Here is a 23,375-nt window from a genome sequence, read left to right on the forward strand (position 1 = left end):
TGTCAAGAGGCCCTGGCCGCATCCCGGCATCCCAGCATCCCAGCCTGATCCTGGAGTCAACGACGAGAGCTGCAGTGCTGGCAGAAGTAAAGAGAGCGTTAGCTGCTGCTGTCATGCGCCCGAGCACTCTCTCGACTCGTCCATGGGGCCTTCTCTCGCCTGACGCCGCTCAGGGATGGACGGATACCTGCATTCTCTTTGCTCTCCTGTCTCGCTCTTCCAAGTACATCCATCCTGCTCCAGTTACAGAGTACATACAGATACAAAAGGCAAAAAGAACAAAAGAAAAAAAGGCCTCTGTCTCATGATCTGTCCGCAGCGACCGTCTCCACGGCATCGTCATAGTCCCTTTTCTCGTCCTGTACTTTAAACCCTCCTAGTAAGTATAGAGGCGGTACCTCGACCACCCCCCCCCAGCCACCCTAACCAAACTCACTGCACGCCTCTTGAGTTAGTTGCTTTAGTGACTGACTTACCCGTCGTATTTCGCCTGCATGGGAATGGAGAATTGGGGGAGGGGGGGGTAGATGGGATAGGATGGGGGGGCCTCCGTGCCAAAAAGCAATTCTCTCATTGTTTCTTCCCTCGCTGCTACGGAGGGCCTGCGCATGCAGAGAGAGGGTGCTGCAGTAGTGTGTATGTAGGTTGCATGCAGGGAAGAACGAGCAGCGTGCGACTTCCAGACTGACCTGCAGACCTGCAGTAGCAGACTTAACACTGTAGCGCTGGCCGGTGGAGTCCAACCCCCCTGGTCCCGGCCTGACCTTGATCTTGACCCCCTTTTTTACCCTTTTGGGGCGTCTTGATGCTGTGCTGTGCTGCACTGGCGTCTGGTGATATCGAGCGGAAAAAGAAACTCCTATACTCATCATAATTAATTATTATTAAAATAAGGAAATATTAGAGCATATACTTAAGATATCTCAGATATACCCCATAGCTAGCCACCTGTTCAGCCCGGCTTCTTCATACTTATTATGGGAGTATTGCTAGCCATTTGATATCGGCTTGGGCGGCAGCATTCATCTCTTCCTGCTCTGCTGTTATTCCAACTCCTTCCGCCAGCTGGTAAATGAGAGCCCGTACGGAGTACTCCGTATATCATCTTCCATCCCGTCTCCACCGCAATCATCCAATGTCCGCGAATCATCTCCCCAAAGCGCCTCCTCTCGACCTGAAATGAGATGAGAAGAAAGATGCCAGCACAGCATCTCAATAATAACAAAATAATAAAATGAGTAAACAACCCGGCGTCGTCGTCATCTCAGCCACTGGCACCGCTTGCCTCTTCCCTCTTCCTTCGCATTGTCTCATTTCCAGGCCAGATAGTCTCTGTTTTTCTTTTCCTGGCCATCGTCAGCCCTCAGCCCTATCCAGACACCAGCCAGCCAGCAAGCCAGCCAGCCAGCCAGCCAGACTGGCCAGTAATCGCAGGTAGCCAGTTTGAAACATCCCTCCTACACTCTTTTTACGTTCTCAGCCTCAGATTTCAGGGCCACCCCATCGGAAAAATATGTAACTGCTAGTTAGTTTAAAAGTAATTAATTTTGATGTGATGCGGACTGGCGGACGAATAGCAGCTGGTTCCGGCATTGCCAGTCGAGACAAGCCCAGTCAAAGGGCAATCCTGAGATTGGTGGACGGGCAGTCAGAAACAGACAGACGGACGGGTAGATGCTAGATATCCCTGACAACGCAGCGGCTGGCTTGGGCAGACATCCAGACATCCAGACAGACACCGGGTTGCATGGCCCAGTGCTCCCCGTCAAGCACCATCCAGGCTATAGAGATGGCAGTTATAACCAACGGCCGATCGGTTTCTAACATATCGAGTCGATCATCCAAGCTCTTGTCCCGGTTTTTCCCTTCTTGATCCTCCCCTGAGCCAACCAGCCAGTCAGTAGCACCGCCTATCGCTGAGCTCTCACAGTCCAACCGTTACCGTGCTCCGTATAGTCCACTCGTCTTATAGCTCGCGTCACACAGGTACACAGCGTAGTGAATATACTTGACCATAATATTAAAATTGCTTTCTGATGTATTTGACTCCAGCGAACAAAGTTAGGTTGGCTAGCCAGACCACAGTTATTATGTATCGAATCAACCATTGCAGCGTTACCATGCATGAAATCGCAACACAGCATCATGCATGTCTGTGTGTAACTAATATTAATGTGGCTGGGAGGGCGAGCCTGCCTGTGCCTTTTTTATGTGTAATAATCGCTACTTCGAACCTTCATCTCGCAGATTTACTTATTTAGCAACTCAACTTAGTTACTCTGCTTGATTTATTGACTGACTGATTGATTGACTCTCTGACTGGTTAGATCAGTGAAAGATACCTCCGTGACACTCGTTACTAACCAGCTCGACGGCACTGCCTGTCCAACTTTGCCCCCTGAGACGTGTGGGTAGCTTGATGGCTGCCTTACTCCAGAGCACTCCTTCGACTTTACTCCCCTTTTCTCCTTGATCTTCTTTATCCCGTCGCCACCCTGTCTGACCTCGAAGTCTGCACGATGCAATCTAACAAGACCAGACCTCTCTCCTCTTCCGCTTACCCTTATCAAAGCGGTTTAGATCGTTATCCTGGTTGCCGGAAGAGCCATCCGTCTGCCGATAATCACTCTCCTGGGACAGCCAAAAGTACTGTACAATACTGAAGTGAACTAGACGGGGGGCCTTCAAGGTTGCGATCTTCCTGAAGAAAAGCCGTCCCACAGACGTCAGGAGAGCCAGATCCTCGCCCACGCCTGGCCTGGCAGCGCCAGTCGACGGTTCAACTAGCTTATATGGCTAGACTAGGAACAGGCATCCTCAGTTACTCACCCAGTTAGCCGTCCTATGCTGTGCATGCATGGGGTATTCCAGGCATGGGGCCAAGGGCATGGATGGGTTCCTTCATGCATGTACAACTCTTTGAGTGACCTGCCAATGTACAGCAAACTGCATGCCACCTATCACCAATCTTTCCCTTCCCTCTCTTCCATGCATCTCCTGGTGCTTTGTTTTCCATCTCTTTATTTTCTTCCAAATACGAGCGACTATTCTCTCGGAATAATGCACGCATAAAGATGTATACGATACGCCTTTTGAATCCGCATTACTAACTAGCTAACAAGCTAGTTAATTTGAACCCACCGCACATGGAGGTGTTTTCTTCATCTCGTTTGGTGCTGACCGACGACAGGGAACCGGCAGGGCATGGGTGATGACTTAGTAAGTACAGTACTTCTGTATTTACGACCCTAAGCGGCGGCGGACGGGCGTACCTGGACGCCAACGCCTAGGGGATACATGGGTCGTCCTTTAAGGGGCAAGAAAGGCAAAAAAAGGTAGTCTTTTGTCGTCTCAATTCATTGCCAACCAACCCCAACTTCCACGGCATCACGCTGGCTGGAAATAGGGAAGAAGGAGAATCCATAACGAACCTGGCTTATAGCACTGCATATATGTAGCTCGTTAAGATAGCGCAGGTTACATATGGGCATGGGAAATTTCAACGGTTTCTCCAGTTCCCAATTCCCCAGAGAAGATCAGATCAAGCGACAGCATCCCGAGCGAAGGACATGTCCAACATTACAATGTCTTATTGGACCCATCCCCCTTTTCTCTTTCTTCCTTTCTTTCTCCCTTTTCTTCTCCCTTCGCTGTTGTTCAACGAAGGAAACACAGCAGTTGGAAAAGCCGGTAGTACTTGCTTGTCTGCTGTCTTGTGCCTGCAGGGTTGCCGTGAAGAACAAACTGTTCCTTTCTGCAGGGCAGTTTTCTTTACACCTTGTCCCCCGTACTGTGCTGTGCTGTGTTCGTGCTGTGCTCTGCTCTGTATCACCGCGCTGATGTGCCGAGTATCAGTATCAACAACTTCGTAACTACTTACTTACTTCAGACATTGCATCCCTGGCCGTCAATGCGTCTTCATTCTTCTTGATCAACTGCCGCTCAGCAGTTCTTCTCACCTCTCTACCAACCCTGATCCCTCGCCGTCGGCATCGATCGCCATGGAGATGAACAGGGCTATCCGTCACCCGCCGTCTCAGCCGCCTGCTGGGTCATGGAGAGAAGGGTAAAAAGAGTACGGGCTACATGTTACATCCGTGCCAGGCCTATCTGATCAACACAACCGCCCTTTTCCCCTCCCCTTCCAGACGGAGCATATCTTCGCCAATTCCGTTGATTCTTCGAGAACAACGAAACAAGGAAACGCAGATTTCAGAGTTCGATCAGACAGAACCCAATCCCAAAAACGGCGGCGGAACCTTTCATCTCATCCATGGCTCGCCACTCCCGCCGTCACGTACTACCCAGTTTCTTCTCTCATTGCCATGCTCACTTAGTCAACACTGCCAACTTTGATCCATCACATTTTTCTTTTCTTTTCTCGACTCCTACTCAAGATAAGGCAAGCTCTCGAACTGGCGTGCCGCCCCATCGTTTCCTCCTATACGAAAGTTTATCGGGATTGAATTGGACAGATGACCTGTTCGTAAGGTTAGTGAAGCAAACCGGAACCAGGCAGCGTTAAACGAATTCTCGGGGCGAACGAACTGGACTGGAATGAACTGAACGCTGGAGCACTAAAACTTGCTTTTCTAGTTAGTTTGCTTACTTACCCCAACTATGCTTTTTCCGGCTTTCCTCTCTTCATGTCATCGAATATCAATCTCGTATAAATCCATGCTCGCGATCGTTATCGTTTTGCCTCCTCGCTTCGGGAGATATCTTCGCTTGGTATCCGCACACGACACCTTGAGATACCCCCAAACGCATACTCAAGATCTATTGCCCAATACTGCCTGCGGGACACTTGCGGGATTATGAAGGGCTTTCTGGCGATAACAGCGTTATCGACCACGTACTAGCAGCTTCTGAACTAGCTCGTCAAAAATTAAGGCAGCCGCCGAATATACCCGCCGACTCCATCGTGGGCAGTTGGACGTCCTAACGTTGCGTAGCCCGGTTTGATGTAGAGAACCTTTTGATAAAGGTGGGGACGTTGAATCCACTCCTTCACCAACCGTTGCTGGTGATCTCCACGGAAACGACAAAAGGTTCCCCCATGTTTGGACATTCGTCAGGACGCCATGTTTCATCCTACACTTCTCATCAAGCCAATCTCCAAGGTACCTCGAAATTAGTCCATTGAGCCAACAAGAAAATGTGCGGCTTGAGAAACGCGTTTTGCACTTATTTTGATACAAACTCAATCTCACATTTTAACTTATTACTAAGCAGTGGTCATGTGATAATGGCTTAGTAAGACATGGCTTATGTCATGATATATGTCATATATTATGTCATCATGGCGATATATGGGACTGAGAGGAAAGAAACAAAGATCGCGACTACAAAGGCATTGTTCTTTGCAAAAAAAGATATTGGTATTGGATAGAATGGGTGAATTCTATGCATATCACTTTTTTTGATACCTACATACCTTGATACCTGCATACCATTGCTAACTGTCAAACCTCAACAGTTCGACATGATTATCCTCCACGATAGCGGTGACCGTTCCTCAGCACACCGCCTCCAGTTCTTGATGCACTGTGCAGCAGTTCAATCCACATAACATACCCATCCTAGACAAGCAGAGGATGAAGGCGCGAATATCTTCTGCAGAGAGATGTGCGATGAACTTGTCGTTGGCCTGGACTATTGTTCCTTGTGATACCCTTGATGCCTAAGGATGGGCATACAGCGTTAGGCCTTGAGGAGAGTTGGTACAGCGAAGCACGTTACGGAGTGTGTTTTTGACCGGTATCCTGTACTATATGGACTACTAGGTGGAGATATCCAGATGCAGTGCAACGGTCTCCATTGTTGACTCGATGTCCTTTCAGGCCATCGTATGATCTTCGGCCTTCTGGCGGTTTAAGTATAGCAGACTCAATACCATGCTGTCTCTCATTGGCTAAATGAGTTATGTTGGTGTATGGGTAGATTCCGCTTCAAAAAGGAGCATATGGTATTCCCTTGCAATTGATATGATTGAATCCTCTTTTGCAACTCTTTCCCGTCATCGTCATCCAGCCTGCCGTTGCCGAAATACTCCCAGAGAGATAAATTCGCGATGGCTATAAATGAATTAAGATGGAGTTGAAGGATGAATTTATCGGAAGGAAACGTGGCAGACCCCGGCCTGAATGTATCTACCCACCGCATTAACCAACTACCACCTCTGGATTCATTATGCATAGATGGATGAACATCTAGATATACAATCTCGGTAGATGCCTCGGGATGAATTAAGAAATACCAAGCATTTTCGTGGGCGAGCCAGCCATTCATCGCTCCACATTGATCCATCTACGTTTTCGTATCGATATGCAGGAATGATATTTGAGCCAGAAGCTATTATTGGTTGGCTCATCCTAAGAGGCATGGATAGGCCTGACAGATTGAAGATACAGTTAACCAAAAACTTGGTTGCATTTGTTAAGTTGCGTTTATTTTAACAAGGCGAGTTCCTGGATGGCTACAGAGGAATTTTGATAATACGAAATGTGAATCAAGACACTCGGAGTAATATCCGAAGGGGAGAAAATTGGACGAAAAAGAAAGATGTTTTTTGAAAAATGAACAAGTCAACAGATGGAGACAAGAACGAGAAAAAGAGTGAACCAAAGCCGGTGATAGGCGGGGTATTCGAAGAAGAACATAACGGAGTGAAAAGCAAGAACAAGAAGTAGATGTACAATGCAGGGTAAAAGAAGCAAAAAATAAGCGAAAGAAGTTCAAAGCCAGACGCCTCGCTAACAAAACACCGAAACAGACAGATGACCAGATAAGCAAAGCTGGCAATTTTTGTTTGTGCTTTTCGGGGATCCAGATAATTTAATGGATGACAAGATCAGGATATGATGTGACGGTGTCCTTCATTGCTGTTCCCAAATATCCAGCAAGGCGTAGGAGGGAAGATGAATTCGATGAACTCCGCATAAATGCATGTAACTGAGTATAAAAACGACGCCGTTTTGTGTTGAATGTAAGGTTGTTAGTTTTGGAGTATGAGAGTGAATGCGTCTAGGACTCGGTCGCACCCGGCGATATAGTAAGAATGATGACCAAACTGCTGACCATGAGAGACGCAGTAATAAATGCAGTCAGGGCTATACTGCCGCGGCTGGCAGGGAATTTCCCTCTGACCACCCAGTACTGACTCTCAAAATAGCGGTGGAAGCCGATGAAGAGAACGAGGATAGCTACCCCGATAAAAGTGGCGCCTAGCGGTTTTCCGAGACCACGCAGTTGGCTGCTGTTGCTTGTAATGGTGAAGTAGAGACCTTTAGACGTTTCTCTGTAATGTTCTGATAGGAGAGCAGACGGATTGCTGGGACTGTTCTGCGAGGGATCTAGCTGCTGAATAGCGGTGTTGAGACGGAAAAGCTGAGTAACTGCTATCCCTATGGAGGCGAAGGCGAGGGACGTCCGTAGCCATGAGAGAAATGTGCGTTCTACCAGTCATTAGCTTCCATACTTCTAGAACAAAGATAGTTCTGATAGAAAAGATAGTCACATACCCAAGGCAAGATGGTCTCTGGCAACGCTGCCTTTGTTTTCCAGCTCCAAGCTGCCATACTTCTCAAGTATGCGTCTGTACCACGACGGCTGATCCTGGTGTATGCTTCCTTTTCTAGACCGCTGGGACGAGTAAGAGGCACCTCTCTGCCGGGGTATAGTGCCACCATTGACGATGTTGCTCCCATTCGCATTATTGTTGTGGGTGTTATCAGATGCACCAGGTGTAGCGCCTCCAGCGCCTGGCGCACCCTGTCCATCCGCGCTATTGTCCATCGGGCTGCGCTCACGAACTATCGACTGGTGCGTTCTTATCCTGCTGAACTGCGGCCTCGAAGCTGTATGTGTAGACTCCATAGAATCTCTGGACAGTGTAGACGAGCCGGAATCAGAATGCGAGTCTGCCTCAGCAGGTGAAGAGAAAGATCCATAGTTAGGTCGTGAGCCCGACCTCGTCGTCGCCGTCGCCGAGTTAGCCATGGTTCTGTAGGCCCTAGCCTTTCTTCCGCTTCGCTTCTTCTTCGTGCTTCTATTCCTCTGCGGCTATCTGTTGGTTCTTGGACTGCGTGTTGGTTGGCTCTCTCAGGCCGGGGGGGGACGGTGCTGGTTGGAGCTACCACCAACCACTAATTGGTGGGCTGACTGCGGAAGAAACGGTGAAGAGAGGGGCGTCCTTTGTCTAGACGACGAGAATAGAACGAGGCCGAAGATAAAAAAGGGCCACGAAAAGACACGAAAAGCATATATAGCGAAAAAAAGAAGAGGACGGCGCCGGCGGCGGGCGGAAGTGCATGTGTGGTGTTGTATATACAGCTTCGCTCGCTCTCCCACGACCAAGCCCAGGGTTCGTCCAGGGATGCAGCACCCAGCAAGGCCAAAAACTCCGGCCGATGGGCTTGGCCGCTGATCATGCATTCGATCAACTGTGCATCTGTCCCTATCCCTTTTGCCCTTCCCCTTCCTTTACAGTCAACTGGTCTGTCTCCTCTCCCTTGTCGTCATGGTCTTGCGCGTTCCTGGCTGACCTCCGTCTCACAAGAGGTTCTTATCCTCCAACCTCACCCTTCCGAACACCACCACCACAACGACGGCCAACAGCTACAAAAAACATCGATATCGACATCATCAACGGTGAGTACCGCTCGAGGCTAAGACCTTCTCTTTCTCTGGCCTTCTTTGACCCTCCCGTCTGCGTGGACGGGCCCACCGACCAGGGTTTTCCGTTGGTGATTTAGTCGAGCTGATATAGGTCAACAGTCGCTTGACTAGTGGCGACGGCGCGCTGCATGTTATTGGACATGCGCATGGCTGGCTGAGTAACAATGGGCTCGAGAGGGGGGATTTAGTCCCCAAGAGGCCTGGCAGGATGGGTCTGGGTGTGACAGAGGCGCAATCCAGGGCTGCCTGCGGGTGACAGACGGCGAAACCCTCAGAGCAAATGAGTGAATGGATGGCTGAAGGAGAAAAAACATGGGCCTGTGAGCTGACTGGATCAGGCGCGCCGTGGTGCAGGGTGCAAGGTGCAAGGGGGAGCCATCATACAGGCATCGAACCGTCCCAAGATATGATAGGTGTCCGGGCGAGGACAGAGCTGAGGAAGAATCTAGATACTTCGGCATTTTGGACCCATTGACGGCGGTTTCCTCCTCTTCGGTTATATGTACGTGCAATCTCGCCTGGCTCGATCATGAGACTTGCAGCAGTCAACAGTCAACAGCGTCCTAGGCAGCAGGGATATATCTCCAGCCTGCTTTAGAAGAGAGTTCCCTCATGTGAGCATGCCTCTACGCAACTCTTGGGAAGATGGAAACTCGATTGACTGCTCTATCCGGCTACTCGCTCAATTCTGCATCTGACAGCCTCCTCTACAAGCAACAGATGATGAGCTATCTAAACTAGTTACCGGGGTTGAACCCCCTACAGCGCCGTTCTGTATCGACATAGATTATTCTAATGTTGGCGCTAGATGACAATCAGTAGGGCACTTCCACCTACCATGCAGAATAATACTAATGAATCGCACTCCATCGACAACCTGATCTTCGCCTGGATACACTGATCTACAGAGTACTTTAATGTACAGCAGCATCCTCGTCTTCGCATCTCCAGCTGTCTGTCATTCTTCATCTGCATCCTCGATCTGTCTGATCTCATAAATTTATACTTGATTACGTCATCCGTCACGGGTTCAACCTTGAAAAACCAAAAAACGACAAAAACGCAGAAGAAGCAAAGAAGCAAAAAAGAAGCAGGACGAAGAACGAGAATACGCAGACGCAGACGCAGACGCAGACGCTGAAACGCCGCGCGAGCAGAAGGTCATTCATCATGGCGTCGTCTACCCAGGAACCACCGCCGCGTGCCTCTGCTTCCATCCCCAAAATTGACTTGTCGAAGAAGCTAAAGCGAACTGGTGGCCCTCGACGGCAGCCCGCCGCTGGCGACTCGGCGCCACCAACCCCATCGATGCCCCCTCGTCCTGCAACAGAAGATCTGAAGTATACGCGCCCTGTTCCTCGCATTCTCTCTGCTCAAGATCACCAGTCCTTCCTCTCGTCGCCATCGTACAACCTAGTCACAGCCTTTGTGTTCAACCTGTCGGACAGCGTGCACCAGAAGTCCATACCAAAGGTTCTCGATCAGCCGAGTTCTGCCTCGCCACCATCGCCCATAATATCCAAGATTATCGAGATACTATCATCAATAGATTCGCTGCTCGATGCCCACCCATCCCTTGACCAGGGCGGGTCTCGCTTCGGCAACCCTGCGTTCCGGTCGCTTTTTGACGACGTCGAGTCTCATAGCGCATCATGGCACAAAGAGCTCCTGGGCATTACTGATGAGGCTGTCATAGCCGAGATATCAACATACCTAGTCAACTCTCTGGGCTCGCGCTCCCGTCTCGACTACGGCTCCGGCCACGAGCTCAACTTCATGATGTGGTTGCTGTGTTTGTACCAGCTCAGCATGCTTGACACCCCTGATTTCCCCCTTCTAGTCTGCCGTGTCTTCACTCGCTATATCGAGCTTATGCGCCGCATCCAGCTAACATACTACCTCGAACCAGCTGGGTCCCATGGTGTCTGGGGTCTGGATGACTACCAATTCCTCCCATTCCTCTTTGGCGCATCGCAATTGACAGGCCATCGCTACATAACCCCGCTATCCATACACAATAACGTCGTCCTCGACGAAGAGTGCGGAAAATGGATATACCTTGACCAAGTGAAATGGGTGGATAGCGTTAAGACCGTAAAGGGCCTACGGTGGCATAGTCCCATGCTAGATGACATTTCCGGTGCCAAGAACTGGTACAAGGTAGAAGCCGGCATGAAGAAAATGTTTACCAAGGAAGTGCTAGGAAAACTGCCTATCATGCAACATTTCCTGTTCGGAAGCTTGATTCCTGCAACAGAGCAGATGGGCGTTCGGGAGCCGCAGGAGGGGATACATGACCACAGCCACGGCAATGGTCCTTGCCATGACCACTCTCACAACAACAAGTCTTCTAATGGCGTCGACTTTTGGGGTGACTGCTGCGGCATCAAGGTGCCTAGTGCCGCAGCTGCAGGTGAAGAGATGAGGAAACGACAGGGGGGTTCGGAGCTACGGCCTATCCCATTTGATTGATTCATGTAAATATGGCTATTGTCGTGATGTTACCGACAGCCTAGCCAACCAGTAGGCGCTAAAATATAGCCACACAAGTAATGAAAAAAGAACATTCAACGTCTCATCCGCCTGAAGTAACTGAATAAACACAATAATCTTCTACTGAAGCTGACTACATGTTTGTACCTTTGCAGAATGACGTAATATCCATATTACATAATCACGTGCAGCTTGAACCCTGTCGAAGCCAAATGATTTCTTCCTCCTTTGCGATGCAAGAAGAGCCAGCGAATTGAAGTCAGCGGCACAGAAGAGCCCAGAGATGCAGACCAATCGATAGCCAAGTCAGCGCGATCAGCGAAACAAGCCTGGTTAAGTGCTGCCTGCTATACCACAGTACCACCCCTCCTCCCCTCGCCGTCGACGCAAGCCATGGCACCATTCAGCGAGTATGCAGTGAGTGGAGGAGGCCGACTGAAGATCAAGGGCTCCAAGGTACAAGACGGCCGTGTGGATAAGAAGAAGAAAAAGAAGAAGAGGGATAAGGAGGGAGACGTTGATGTGAGAAAGGAGGAGGAGGAAGAGGAGCAAAAAGCAGATGCAGCTGTCGGTGAAGCATCGAGCTCAAAGGAAGAAAAGGATAGACGGAGTCGGAGTGTCAGTGAGCTTCTTGAGGGCGATGACGGCAAGACTGAAGCTGAGAGGAGACATGCTGAGGCAAAGAGGAAGAGGGTATGTCTACCTACCTGCTTATCACGATGGGAGGCCCAAGCTTACGATTTGTCCCGTGTACAGCTCAACGAACGACTGAAGCGAGAGGGTGTCAAGACGCATAAAGAGCGGGTGGAGGAGTTGAACAAGTACCTCAGCAACCTGAGTGAACACCACGACATGTGAGTTCTGACTGACTTTGCTGTTATCATTGTTTTTACAAGGCTGACATGGAATCGCTTCATAGGCCGAGAATTGGACCAGGATAACACTTGGAGTTATTGCTTTTCCTGCCTGGTATTTCTTTGTCTTCGCTTCAGTTCAAGTCTGTGGATTTGAATATGCATCTACGATATATTACTTTTCTTGTGTGATCTAGAGTTACTAGACACTGGCACGGACACGTATGGGGAGAGTATAGGGTCTATAATATCTGATATTATTTGGTAGCCAAATACCCATTTATATCTCAAACAATGGTCTTTCAACACAAAAGTAACAGAACAAAACATCAAAAAAGATAAGACAGGCTAAATGGGAGAGAAAATGATGAACCAGACCAAACACCATGCAAAGATAGCCAAAAGGGAAGCAGAATGAAAAACACCGAGCCAGGCCCCAGGCTGTAAATAAAAAAGGCGGGATATAAGCCAGTACGCTGCAGAGCTTAAAAGAGCAGCACGGAAACAGATGTAAGGGGAATTCCCAGCCGACAGGCAGAAGGGAAAAGGGGAGGGAGAACAATATCCAAGAATATCATCCCAAAGACCAAAACCCACCGGAGCACCACCCTCCAAAGTCCCAACAACAATATCAATAAAAGAAGAGGACTCCTCCTGACCCGGACACCCCCCAGTAACAAGCTCGCCGGTCCCAGGGTAGTGATGATAATAAAGCATGTTGAAAATCGGACTCAACAAAAGGGGACAAAAGGCATGGCTCGCTATACACCCTTGACGACCGTTGTTCGCTCAGAGTTCAGCCGTTCAGCGTTACGGGCATGTGACTCCTTCTTGCAGTCTTCCAGACCGCTGCAGCTATGCGATTCCAACATGCGGTGTTTGCTGCAGAACTGGCCCTTGCAGAAGCCGCAGTCACCGACTATACGCTGAGCGAGCTCTTTGCAGGCCTTGAACTGGCAACGTGGCTTTCTGGATGGGGCCATGTCTCTTTTGAGGAGTGTAGACTGCAGAATTAGAGGGAGGCGAACGCTTGAGGTCGGTCTTATTGTGTTTTTTATGGAGGATTGACGGGCAATGTAGCTCGTGCGGTAAAACCGGTTATGGGGTGATGACTGATGACTGATGACTGGAATGGAGCGTTAGCCTCTGGGTCCGGCTATCAGGCTTCTGAGTAAGAGAGATTGCCGCTCCGATACTCGGACGGAGACGGAGAAGAGGAAGATGGGGAAGACAAGGAAGACGACTTACAGTGTAGTGGTGAGAGTCGAGGACGGGATGGCAGAAGGGGAATAAGGGAAGAGAGAGAGAGAGAGGAAGAGAGAGGGCGTGCGTGAGCAGGTCTGCAGGTACCTTGACAGGCAGCAGGAGAGCGGTAGCTGGTGGTGTGGTGTTGGTAGATAAGGAGGAAGAGGAAAAAGGGGAGCGAGAGGGAGGAAAACGGGCGAGGCAAGGGCTTTATAAAAGGCGAGAAAACTCCTTTTTCCAGAGATTGTCCGGGGCAGGCAGAAGAGAGGAGACAGAGACCGAAGAGCACAGAAGAAATGGCAGAGAGAGGCGAGGCTAAGGCGATCCAAGCGACCACATGAGGAGGACGCTGTTGGGTTGCTTGCTTTGCTTGGTTCTGGTGGAGCTCATATTCTGCGCTCCCCTTCAATGTATCATCCAGCAGCGCAAGCAAGAGTGACTTAGTTACGGACTTGCTTGAGCTAGTTACGGAGTACGGAGAAGCTCAACTAGTGAGCTCGCTCGTTTGTAAGTATGGGGCAACCCACGCCATGCCCATGCCCATGCCCATGCCATGCTTACTCACATATAGCTAGGCAGGTATAAGGTATGCCTGCAGCGGTGGTGGCCATTGTTTCTGACTTCTATGAATAGTTTAAGGGGAGGGGGCGCCCGTGAAGTTTCGAGATGCTGCGTTGTCACTCTCTCGCTGGCGTCGTCCTCCCCTTGTTGGATGGAGCACATACATGCTGGGAGTTAACTTGGTCAGGGGCTGCGGCCATCCCAGCGCTAAGCCGGTCGCCGCCGTCACTCGTCAGTCGTAAGGCGTCAGGCGTCAGGCTTCTGAGGCGTTATCTTTGTCTGGGAGATGTACAACCCTCCATGCCCGCTTCGTTCCCAATATGTACTATGTTCCGTATTTATAGAGAAGCTATCCGTAGGGACGCATGAGTATATATTAAGGGAGATTCATCCCTGCGCTGAAAAGAACGGCACATGCCCGAGATCCGCGCGGACGGTTGCACCTCTCATCCCAGGGACCTTGTCGCCCTCTTCTCACCGGCCTTCCCCATCTCCCTGGTCGACAAATGTCTGTTTTGCCTGTCTTGACTCCCTGTCTGCATCTTTTGTTCTTTTTGATATACACGAAAGGGGGCATTCGTATCACGATGTATTAATTACGCCACTCAGGTCACGTTACACCAGCCAAACCAGGGGATCGTTGGCGCGTATCGGTGTAATGGACTGTATTGCCGCTCCCGTGACCCGGTTGCCGGTCTTCACCGCCTCGCCCCAACTGGGAAATCTTCGACTTCTTCTCTTTCTTTTTCTTTTTCTTCTTTTTCTTTTTTTTTCTCGCTGGCCAGATTCCATACACGAACCAGGAGATGGAAAAGCAGAAGAAGAAGGACAGCGCGGACGAAGAGAGAAGAAGCGGACGAAGAGGAAAATCTCTGCAGACCGAGGAATGGATGGTGATACCGGGATACGAAGTGGTTGTGTTGTGCAGGAAGAGGCTCCGGAGGCTGCTAATTTAAAAGCCAACTGTGGCGAAGAGAAGTTTTACCTCCGGCCATGGCAGTGGCATCGCAATAACATCATAGGGCTAACCACGGATGCGACTAGGGGTGCGTAGTTGGTCTACCTAAAACTGATGGTTACTCCGTCCTGTTTCCAGATTTGCTTTCGAGAACGCCGCTGAGCTCCATGGGTGTCCTTGATATCTGTCTGACCTCACACCTGCCTGTGACATAGTCAACTGAGTCTATAGCCTATAATCCACAAAGCCCCGAGCGTTACAATATGCGGCAGCTACCATTACGCAAAAGGAGGTCCAGGACATCTCGCTTGCGCCACTCCCTCTTTGGCGGCCAGAAGTCCTCCAATTCTGAATCTGTAGACTCCGAATCCTCGCAGTGGACGGATTGTTCAGCCTCAACGGAAGCAATTGATGCCACTGAGCATAAACACAAACTATCTGGCCAGGAATACAGTGGCCACCATCATAAACCTGTGATATCTCACCCTCCTTAGATTCTTGTTACTGTTACTGCCGTTTCCTACCGTGCTTCCACTTCTCTCCTGTGGTCCAAAAGGTTTAACCAGAACTAGGAACATGATCGCCCCCATAAAGAGCGCGACGGAGACGTCCCAGGCTACCCCGAGATCTTTGTCGATAACGTCAGGGATCGTATCTTCTCTCACGCTCCTATGACCAAGGCGGAATGCCAGGCAAGCGACGCCCTTCAGGATACTACATCCACACCCAGCCCACGCAGGTGCTTGAATATAGGATGCACCGTCCACCCAGAGAACTCCCCTCTGTCTGGAGAGGAGCTTCGAGTTATATTTTCCGGCGCCCCTCATTTCTTGCTTGAGAAGGGTAGTCGATGCCATTGGTTCCCACATGTTGTCTTCCCCTGGGATGATAGCACCCGCATTCAGAATCTTCAGGATAGGAAACCGTTGCACCATGCCTCTTTTACGCTATCCACGCTGCATGCCCATCTCCCAGCATTTCTGGAGCGCAGGAAAATACCCGGAGGTAGCCCGGATTTGACTGAGTTGGAAACAAACAAACATCCAGCCTTTGATATTGGCGTTTTCGAAGTGCCCAACATGCTCTCCTCCCGTGCCAAGGAGAGAGGTTGTGTTGGTTTTCGTCATTATATGGAGCTTCCAATTTCCCCAAAGCTCAAGGACAAGTCTGATACCCCACCAGGCATCACTCCCATAGAAAGTAATACCAATGTACTCAACACAACTCCTACAGGTAATAACGAGCCATATATCTGTTGTCGACCAGGTATCCGCTTTAGCCGTGCACAGCTGATCAGCGGGGGGCCACCTGCCTGGAGGCGCCTTGGGGTCCGTGATTGTTCACCTAAACAGGTTGCTCAGCGCTTAGAAACCCTGTGTGATTTGCGGGATCAAATGGTGTTCAAAGCTAAGCCAATCAATCTGTTTGATATAGAATCCATAACCAAGCTCCATCAGGCCTTATTTTCTACTTTCCTTTACCCTCTTCCCAAGCAAGTGCACGGTGATGCATTCAAGCTTACCAGTATCAAGACTCAAATTGATACCCTCGTCAGAGTGCTCGCCGTTAAGGATGCCTGGATTGACTTTTCCCAGATAGAATGGAGAATCCGTGCCGGCCAGATCCTTTGGGAATGTCCACCACACCATGACGGAGTTATCGAGGACCAGTATCCAGGAGGTTCAGATATTAGTATTAATGCCGAAAGACACTGGCTTTTGATTCAGATCCTTCTAGCTGCTGAATTAGTTTTGCGGCTTGATGCTGCCCTTAAAGTCGGGATTATGGGTCGACCGAAAGGAATAATTACCCAGAAGGACATATACCATATCAATGAAATGAGGAATGACCAAGTCGACTGGGCAATCATCTGCTGCCGGAGTGCCTTTGAAAACCTGACAATCAAATACGCCCCCACAAGTGGACGGCTTGAACCTGTTCTGCCTCCTGACCGTCCACTGGAACGGCCACCGTCCCGGATTCGACAGATCCTAACACGTGGAAGAGTTAACGAAAAGCGGACACAACAGGCGCGAGGCCAACAACCAGTGGATGCCCAAATTACATGGGATTGCGTTACGAGACCCCGGTTTTTTAAGAAGCAATTGGACGGTCTATTCGCGTTCATGACCGTAATCCAGTGGCCTGATGCAGAGAAGATAAAGTGCCAGTTGGAGAAGAAGTATGATACCGTTTTAGCTGACCCTGCTGCTATGATACGAACGCTTTCAACGCCGTTAGTCACCAACGAGTTGACAGGGGAAGACTTAACTCGCAAGAGGCTATCAACATATGAAAACTCGAACACTTCTCATCTCATCCTGCTTCTTACGCCCTCTCAAAATCACGCAGCTTCAACCTCAACAACCTGTTTTGGTGGATGGATATCTCGCTCCTGGCTAAGCGGATTTGTTCTGCCGGGGGAAGCTATCAATGACCTGCTCATGTCGACGTTGTTGGAGAACGACGCTCATGCTCTCAGAACCCTCGGCCCGGTAGCCAACCTATACGGCGGATTTATATATAGGGGCCGAAGCTGGTGGAGTAAGAAGTGTGTTGTCTCGAGAATTGTCAGTTGTCTAGATGGTTCTACCACTTGTATGGGGTGGGTTTCAAGCCTTGTTGTCCCCCAGGACGAGGAAGGCAAGAACCATACAGACAAATGGATAGAAGTCGAATTGACAGACGACATGCGTGGCCTAACGGTGCCACGAATCTATAAGACGACACAGGTCCTGCTTGATTCCTCGCCACTAGGACCTGGTGGTGAGCTTACACCAGAGCAATTCTGCATGCCCATGGATGATGATTCAGACGCAGACTCGCGTCATATTCATCAAACGAGTGTGGTGTTTGATAATATCACCCTTGCCAGGTCCGAACGAGATGATCCCAGTAAAATTCTTCCTTTCAAAGCCACCGCCCACGCTTTTTTCACTATCAAGGCCACCCCCCAGTCGAAACCGCGCAAGGTTCTCTTCCCGCTAAGCAAGAATTCGCTATTTATCTCTTCTTTCCCTTGCCTCCCACCGCGAGGGTGGGCCGCTCACTCCACAAAACACAATACAGACCCAGACTCTTCATCAGAGTATCACAGACACTTCCAGCCCCCTATCCCTGATGATGAAGACACATATGACTGGAGCCTAGGGCCCGAATCACCTAGCACAGGCCCTCTTAACCCGCGTATCCAACGGACAAACAGCTTCCGCGTCCCAGGACACCCTCTCCACACTTCCTTCTACCCTTACAAATATATCCCCATCGCTTCGTTGCCAAGTGTAACAGAATTCCCACCCAAGCCCCCGAGAACCTATGAGTGTCGTTCTTCAGGTATTGGGAAACACCGTCATTTATCATCTGAGGAGAAACGACGTCACCGTCGCCGACCAATTACATACATCGTTGATGCGAGAGGAAGTAAGGATAAAGAAGCCTTTGCACGAGCCTGGTGTACGGCCGTCTGTACAGATGCGGTAATTTCCAGAGTTGGACGGACTTGTTTAGCATGTAGTATTCGAGAAGCGAGAGCGGTTGATGTTAACGTGGTCATCCGTGTTGCTAGTGTGGCGAGTGTGACCAAGTAACAACTAAGCGGTGGCTAGGCAAGTGTGGCTACGATGGCGTGTACGGAGTATTTACGTGGTGTAAGGTTGGCGCTTTGGTAGGCGATAACTATATGCAAGGTAAGGAAGACGGAAAAGGATAACTATAACAATAATGTACAATTTTGGATTTCGTTTTGCAATTGTATATTCGTTGCATTTGTTTAATCCGGCCTGAAGAGGTGATACAATTGAAGGATATGCATCATATTTTGTTTACTTATTTATATATTTATTTATTCATATATTTATTTATTTATTTATTTTTTTAAGAGGTCCTAGACATGGTTTATGGCGTGCAATGAATGACGGTCAATCCATTCTCATAAAGATATCATTCATCGATACTTTTTGCAGAAAGAGGAGTATGCCACCGAAGACATATACATTGAAAGGTATGAGGATTGATCTCTCACAAATGCGCCCTGAAGAAGGCAATAACCGACTTGTACCCATTCTCATACTCCTTCTTAACAGTGGGGTTCTTCAAATCGCCTCGAGCAGACATCCAGCCGTGGATTTGGTCACCATAGGTCTCGACTAACTTCTCAACCTTGAGGTTGTCCTTATACTTCTCAATCTCATTTGGATCTTCGTCCATTGAAGCGAGGATGCACATGGGGATAGTAACCTCCAGGGCTTCCTTGGGATCAATCATGGCAGGATGAACCTGGACAGCAGCCTTGAAGAGAGTGTCCTTGGCAGAGAGGAGAGAGGTAATCTTTCCTCCCCAGCAGTACCCTACAATACCCCATGACTTGAAACCAGCGCCACCGGGGCAGAAGTTCTTGTTGATCTCCTCGACAACCCGGGGGACGCGAGGAAGGGTGTTTGGTGGGGGAGCTCTGTCCTTGAAGAAGGCACCCCATTTCTCCTTCTTCTCGTCAGTGTCTGGGGGATACCAGGCGATATCAGCGGGACTTCCGTCGAAGAAATCGGGCATGAAGACTCGGTATTTGCGCTCTGCGTCGGAGGTAGACATGATGTCCGCTCCTTGGAGGGTCTGGGGGAAGAATCCGAAGATATCTTTATCCAATAGTCAGATTGATGCGTCTCGAGATATATTCAGCGGGTGTATCCAGCCAACTCACCGTATACAACTAGGATGGCTTCCGTGGCGGTTTCCGGCCCAGTGACGTCTAGGAGCAGGCAGTCAGCTTAGCGGTCTCATAAAACAGTCCAATATAGATCAACTTACAGGTTTTCATGCCACAGATAGTCTCATATTTGCCCTTGGGCTCATAGGCAGCGTCAACCACTGGGGGCAGTCTTCTCGCACAATCGGGTTAGAATCCCCCGCAACCGTGCCTCGGCGTCAGGAGAGAGACACTTACGTGCAGCAAGCCTTGCTATAGGTGGCCATGGTGGCTGACTGAGGACTTTGGGACAGTCGAGAAAAGAGAGAAGCTAAAGAATGAAGGATGGCAGTCGTGGTGATGGTTTGTTGTCCCGGTGGGAATTGCTGTGGACGTTATATAGTTCGTGTTATTGTCACTAGTTCGAGCGAGGGGGAACAGCAGGCTTTGGTGGGGTTTTTGGCCGCTGCTTATTTAACTAGTTCCGATTCCTCGGCGGAGGCTATTCCGTCATAGCTGGCGCGCTGTTCTGCAGCAATTGACATGCTTTTGCATGGCTGCAAGGTGGGATCGATAGCTAACAGCTAGTTAACAGATGGTGGATGGTGATAGATCATCTTGCCCGTCCAACCACGCCGTCATGTCGTCTCATGAGGGTGAGCTCATACCTCTTCGTGCCGCAGCCAGAGGGACGCTATTAGTGTCGATGCAGCAAAACTAAGGACAAATACGAGCAACCCATGGCGTTAATGGGCCTTCTTGTTCCGCAGTAGTGCGGAAGCGGAGACGACAAAGTGCTGAGAGTTGAGATTTGAGAGTTAGACGGTGGTCGTTGACGTTCGATGTGGACGGTTGAGCCTTTGCAATTGTTTGTACCAGCACAGCCAGGGCCATGAGGACTTTTTGACACACCAGAGAGACATTGCATTTCTCCAAGAACTGGTGAAAGGATGCAGTAAAAATGAGATGGAAGGCTCAATGTAGATATAGATATGTAATGTCATGTCTCCATGTAAGAACGATATTGACAAAATAGCCTCCTGACCAACGGTTATCAGCTAAATATGGTATATAGTAAAGAATTACTAAAAGGAAAAAAGAGAGAGCAAAGAAAAACGGAAAAGACACTAGAAGCCCTTGTTTTATAAGATGAAAATGATAAACCCTCCCTTTCCGTTTTAAATGAGTAACCCCGTGTGGCTGCTCTCAGAGCCCACATTCAAATATAGCCAGTCCATGGACATGTAAACGGAAAATTGAATAGAATATTAAATAGTGCGAAAAAAAAAAAAAAAATGGGAAGATAAGAGAGGCACATAAAGAGACCCAAAATGGACGTTAGAAGAGAAATGTAGAGTTAGGGAAATAGACCCGAGCCTGGTACCAAATGCATGTAGTTGCAGGGAGTTTACTCGGTTGATAGGTAGGGGAGGTAGAAGATATGCACAACGAAGAGAAAGTAAACCCATAAATGTTTTGGATATGAACGGGGCCAAATGAAGACAATGTTAACCGAGATTTGGTTATTTATTGTTTTTCTTTTTCTTTTTCCCTTTTTTTTTTTTTTTTTTTTTTTTTTTTTTTTTTTTTTTTTTTAATTTTTTTTTTTTTCCCTCTCTTTTTTTCTTTGCAATAGCAAGGCCAGAGTAGAAAGTGAGACCGAGAGTCACCGGGAGATGGATGGCAGCAGAAAGTGCAATCGGGATTTAAAATATATACCACGATGTTGATTGGCTCTTAATGGGGGAGAAGAAAAGAAACACGATGCCCTTCTTATAATGTACGCCAGCAAATGAGTAGATTCCACGCAGGGTGGGCCATGAGAATGATCCTTTGGTTGAGATGCCGTTCCTAGAGCGAGGAGTAAAAAGAGAGAGCATGAAAGCCGGTCTGGGAATTTACACGGCTACTTAGAATTGGAAACAGGGAGTATCCTTGGATTGCTTTCCCAATTGCGGTGAAGGTGGAAGAAAAGAGAAAGATAATCATGGCACCATTTTTCATGGGTATTTATGGAGTATTTTAAGGCCGTCGAAAGATAATGCAGGTATAAAGGTCTGAGGATGGTATAACTAGCCTGGTGGTCGATGCATCAAGTTTTGTTGGTCAGGAATAAAGCCTTGCTGATGTGCTTGTAGCGAATCAGGAGAATACCACTCTGAAAGGGACATTGGATCTGCGGCAGAGCCAACTATTACCTGTCCAGAAATGGATCCAGGTATGTTGTAGGTGGTGAACGGTATCTGGGCTTCATCATATGATACAGGTACAGGCGTAGATGGGAGCTGGGGTACGCTAGGGACATGCCCTAGACTGGAGTAAGATTCGGCCGGTGTGGTCATTCGACGTTTAAATTCCGGGTTGATCGGTGGTGATGGGTGGTACTGGCTAGGATATGCTTGTGGTATGGGTGACGGCACTCCCGGTCTCGCGGATAAACTCATAGACCTCGATATCTGACTGCCCCATGCTGTGCTATCATGAGGAGAGGCACCAAATCCAGCAGTGGACATGTTGACTGGAGGTATACCGGTAGCGTCTGGCGTCACTGTCATTGGACCAGTTGATGGATGGGGCATGGCACCTGGCGGTACCACCGCCCCAGGAGAAGGCCTCAAAACCATTCCAGATACCTGGGGCTCGTAGATGGGTTCGTTCCATGTTGGGACGGCTTGTGCTGCGTTTGGTATCGCACCCAGCTCGGGTGCAGCTAACGGATCTAAACAACATGCTCTTTAGTTATGATATTTCCCTTTTTATTTCCGCATCCCTCAATATCTGACGGTGCGGTTTTCCAAATGTGGCGGAACGAACCTGGTGTATATGTTGCCACGGGCGTTCCAGGGTAGGCGCCAGAATTATAGGCCGATATATCTTGACCTGAAGAGATCCCCATGTTCGGGTATGGAAAATAAGACTCTTTCTGCTCCATCACTGCTCCACTGCCCAGCAGAGGAGGTGTAGTGGTTAGGGATGCATCAGATCCCGCAGTCTCAGGTTTCGATATGGGGCGCCCTCTCTTGTCTACTGCTGGCTGTTGGTCCACTGGGTAGAAATGACATTCTTTCTTCAGCCGGATACAGTTTTCACACCGGCCCTGGGTGTCGTCGGGTGCAAGCAGGCACCGTATTTTCCTCCTTCGACAATGTACTATAGAAAAGAAGTTCATTCGTTAATCTAATGCTCAAACTCCTGCAAGCTCGCCAACAGAACGAATTGGAAGGTTGTAAAGGAGGTAGGGTCGAATTTCAATGCGCCTCGCATGGCAATACACATCAAATCCACCCTGCTGAATTCCTGTGGACTGGAGAAGCTGATAAGAGAATTTCGGGATGCTTACCACAAGCAACAGATGTTCTGTGATATCCCAGCTTGTTCCGTTTTTTATCTGCGGCCGATCCTGTCGAGTTTTCCATGGCCAAGGCCTTTAAATATTCCTTGACTTACGGCCCGATATGTGACCTCGCGCATCGCTTCCACAGGCGGGTAGTGGACTAGACACCGTTTCTCAAGGGCAAATCGACACGCAGTGACTCTGGTTCTGGCTCTTTGACTGTAGAATCTGCTAATATGCTCGCCTTTGCGCCGGCGATGTATGATATAGGGAGGAGCGGCGAAGAGGCGACGATCGGCAATTTTATCCCCATGCGACAAGGAGTTGGAGTTATCACGGGCTCAAGTCATCCCCGACAGAGTTCAGCACTAAATGGACAAGCAGATGAGTGGTATTTTGAGGTGTGCTGTGTAGATGACCCGCCGGAGAGTGAGCTTAAAGGATGGCCATGGGAGGGAGAAGGGGGGATGAAATATATAGTCAAACAGCCAAAAAGAAAGCTAGGCGTCCTTTCCCCGCGGCAGGTGTGGTTCCAAGGGAGGGGATACTATATATTCTGGAAGGGATCGT

General features: G+C 49.2%; 7 protein-coding genes across 11 annotated transcripts; 3 read left to right on the forward strand and 4 right to left on the reverse strand.

The window, feature by feature from the left end:
- Positions 1-1,418: 1,418 nt before the first annotated feature.
- TERG_01377 (uncharacterized protein) lies at positions 1,419-8,205 on the reverse strand. The gene is made up of 2 exons (XM_003239348.2): positions 7,524-8,205; positions 1,419-7,457 (listed from the first exon to the last, which is right to left on the reverse strand). Exons 1-2 carry the CDS (start codon positions 7,999-8,001, stop codon positions 7,027-7,029), a joined length of 909 nt encoding a protein of 302 aa, XP_003239396.1. The 5' UTR covers positions 8,002-8,205; the 3' UTR covers positions 1,419-7,026.
- A 1,644-nt stretch (positions 8,206-9,849) lies between these two features.
- On the forward strand, positions 9,850-11,151 carry TERG_01379 (uncharacterized protein; the record flags this gene model as incomplete). The annotated part of the gene is made up of 1 exon (XM_003239350.1): positions 9,850-11,151. The coding sequence occupies one exon, from the start codon at positions 9,850-9,852 to the stop codon at positions 11,149-11,151; it is 1,302 nt and encodes a 433-aa protein (XP_003239398.1).
- A 414-nt stretch (positions 11,152-11,565) lies between these two features.
- TERG_01380 (uncharacterized protein) lies at positions 11,566-12,113 on the forward strand (the record flags this gene model as incomplete). Its single annotated transcript, XM_003239351.1, has 3 exons — positions 11,566-11,865; positions 11,929-12,026; positions 12,092-12,113. 3 exons carry the CDS (start codon positions 11,566-11,568, stop codon positions 12,111-12,113), a joined length of 420 nt encoding a protein of 139 aa, XP_003239399.1.
- A 674-nt stretch (positions 12,114-12,787) lies between these two features.
- TERG_01381 (uncharacterized protein) lies at positions 12,788-13,009 on the reverse strand (the record flags this gene model as incomplete). The annotated part of the gene is made up of 1 exon (XM_047747756.1): positions 12,788-13,009. The coding sequence occupies one exon, from the start codon at positions 13,007-13,009 to the stop codon at positions 12,788-12,790; it is 222 nt and encodes a 73-aa protein (XP_047603720.1).
- A 1,643-nt stretch (positions 13,010-14,652) lies between these two features.
- TERG_01382 (uncharacterized protein) lies at positions 14,653-18,623 on the forward strand. Its single transcript, XM_047747757.1, has one exon. The coding sequence runs from the start codon at positions 15,462-15,464 to the stop codon at positions 18,375-18,377; it is 2,916 nt and encodes a 971-aa protein (XP_047603721.1). The 5' UTR covers positions 14,653-15,461; the 3' UTR covers positions 18,378-18,623.
- A 59-nt stretch (positions 18,624-18,682) lies between these two features.
- TERG_01383 (uncharacterized protein) lies at positions 18,683-21,022 on the reverse strand. Of its 5 annotated transcripts, XM_003239354.2 has the most exons (4): positions 19,730-21,022; positions 19,594-19,664; positions 19,487-19,534; positions 18,683-19,421 (listed from the first exon to the last, which is right to left on the reverse strand). In XM_003239354.2, the coding sequence occupies exons 1-4, from the start codon at positions 19,756-19,758 to the stop codon at positions 18,808-18,810; spliced, it is 762 nt and encodes a 253-aa protein (XP_003239402.1). In that variant the 5' UTR covers positions 19,759-21,022; the 3' UTR covers positions 18,683-18,807. The 5 variants fall into 5 exon arrangements, with proteins under 5 accessions (XP_003239402.1, XP_047605403.1, XP_047605404.1 ...); XM_047749282.1 differs by having other exon boundaries at positions 18,683-19,534; XM_047749283.1 differs by having other exon boundaries at positions 19,487-19,664.
- Positions 21,023-21,543: 521 nt separating this feature from the next.
- TERG_01384 (uncharacterized protein) lies at positions 21,544-22,887 on the reverse strand (the record flags this gene model as incomplete). The annotated part of the gene is made up of 3 exons (XM_003239355.1): positions 21,544-22,190; positions 22,286-22,621; positions 22,812-22,887. 3 exons carry the CDS (start codon positions 22,885-22,887, stop codon positions 21,544-21,546), a joined length of 1,059 nt encoding a protein of 352 aa, XP_003239403.1.
- Positions 22,888-23,375: the final 488 nt, after the last annotated feature.

Source organism: Trichophyton rubrum (assembly GCF_000151425.1).
Source record: "Trichophyton rubrum CBS 118892 genomic scaffold supercont2.1, whole genome shotgun sequence".
In the NCBI taxonomy this organism is placed as follows: domain Eukaryota; kingdom Fungi; phylum Ascomycota; class Eurotiomycetes; order Onygenales; family Arthrodermataceae; genus Trichophyton; species Trichophyton rubrum.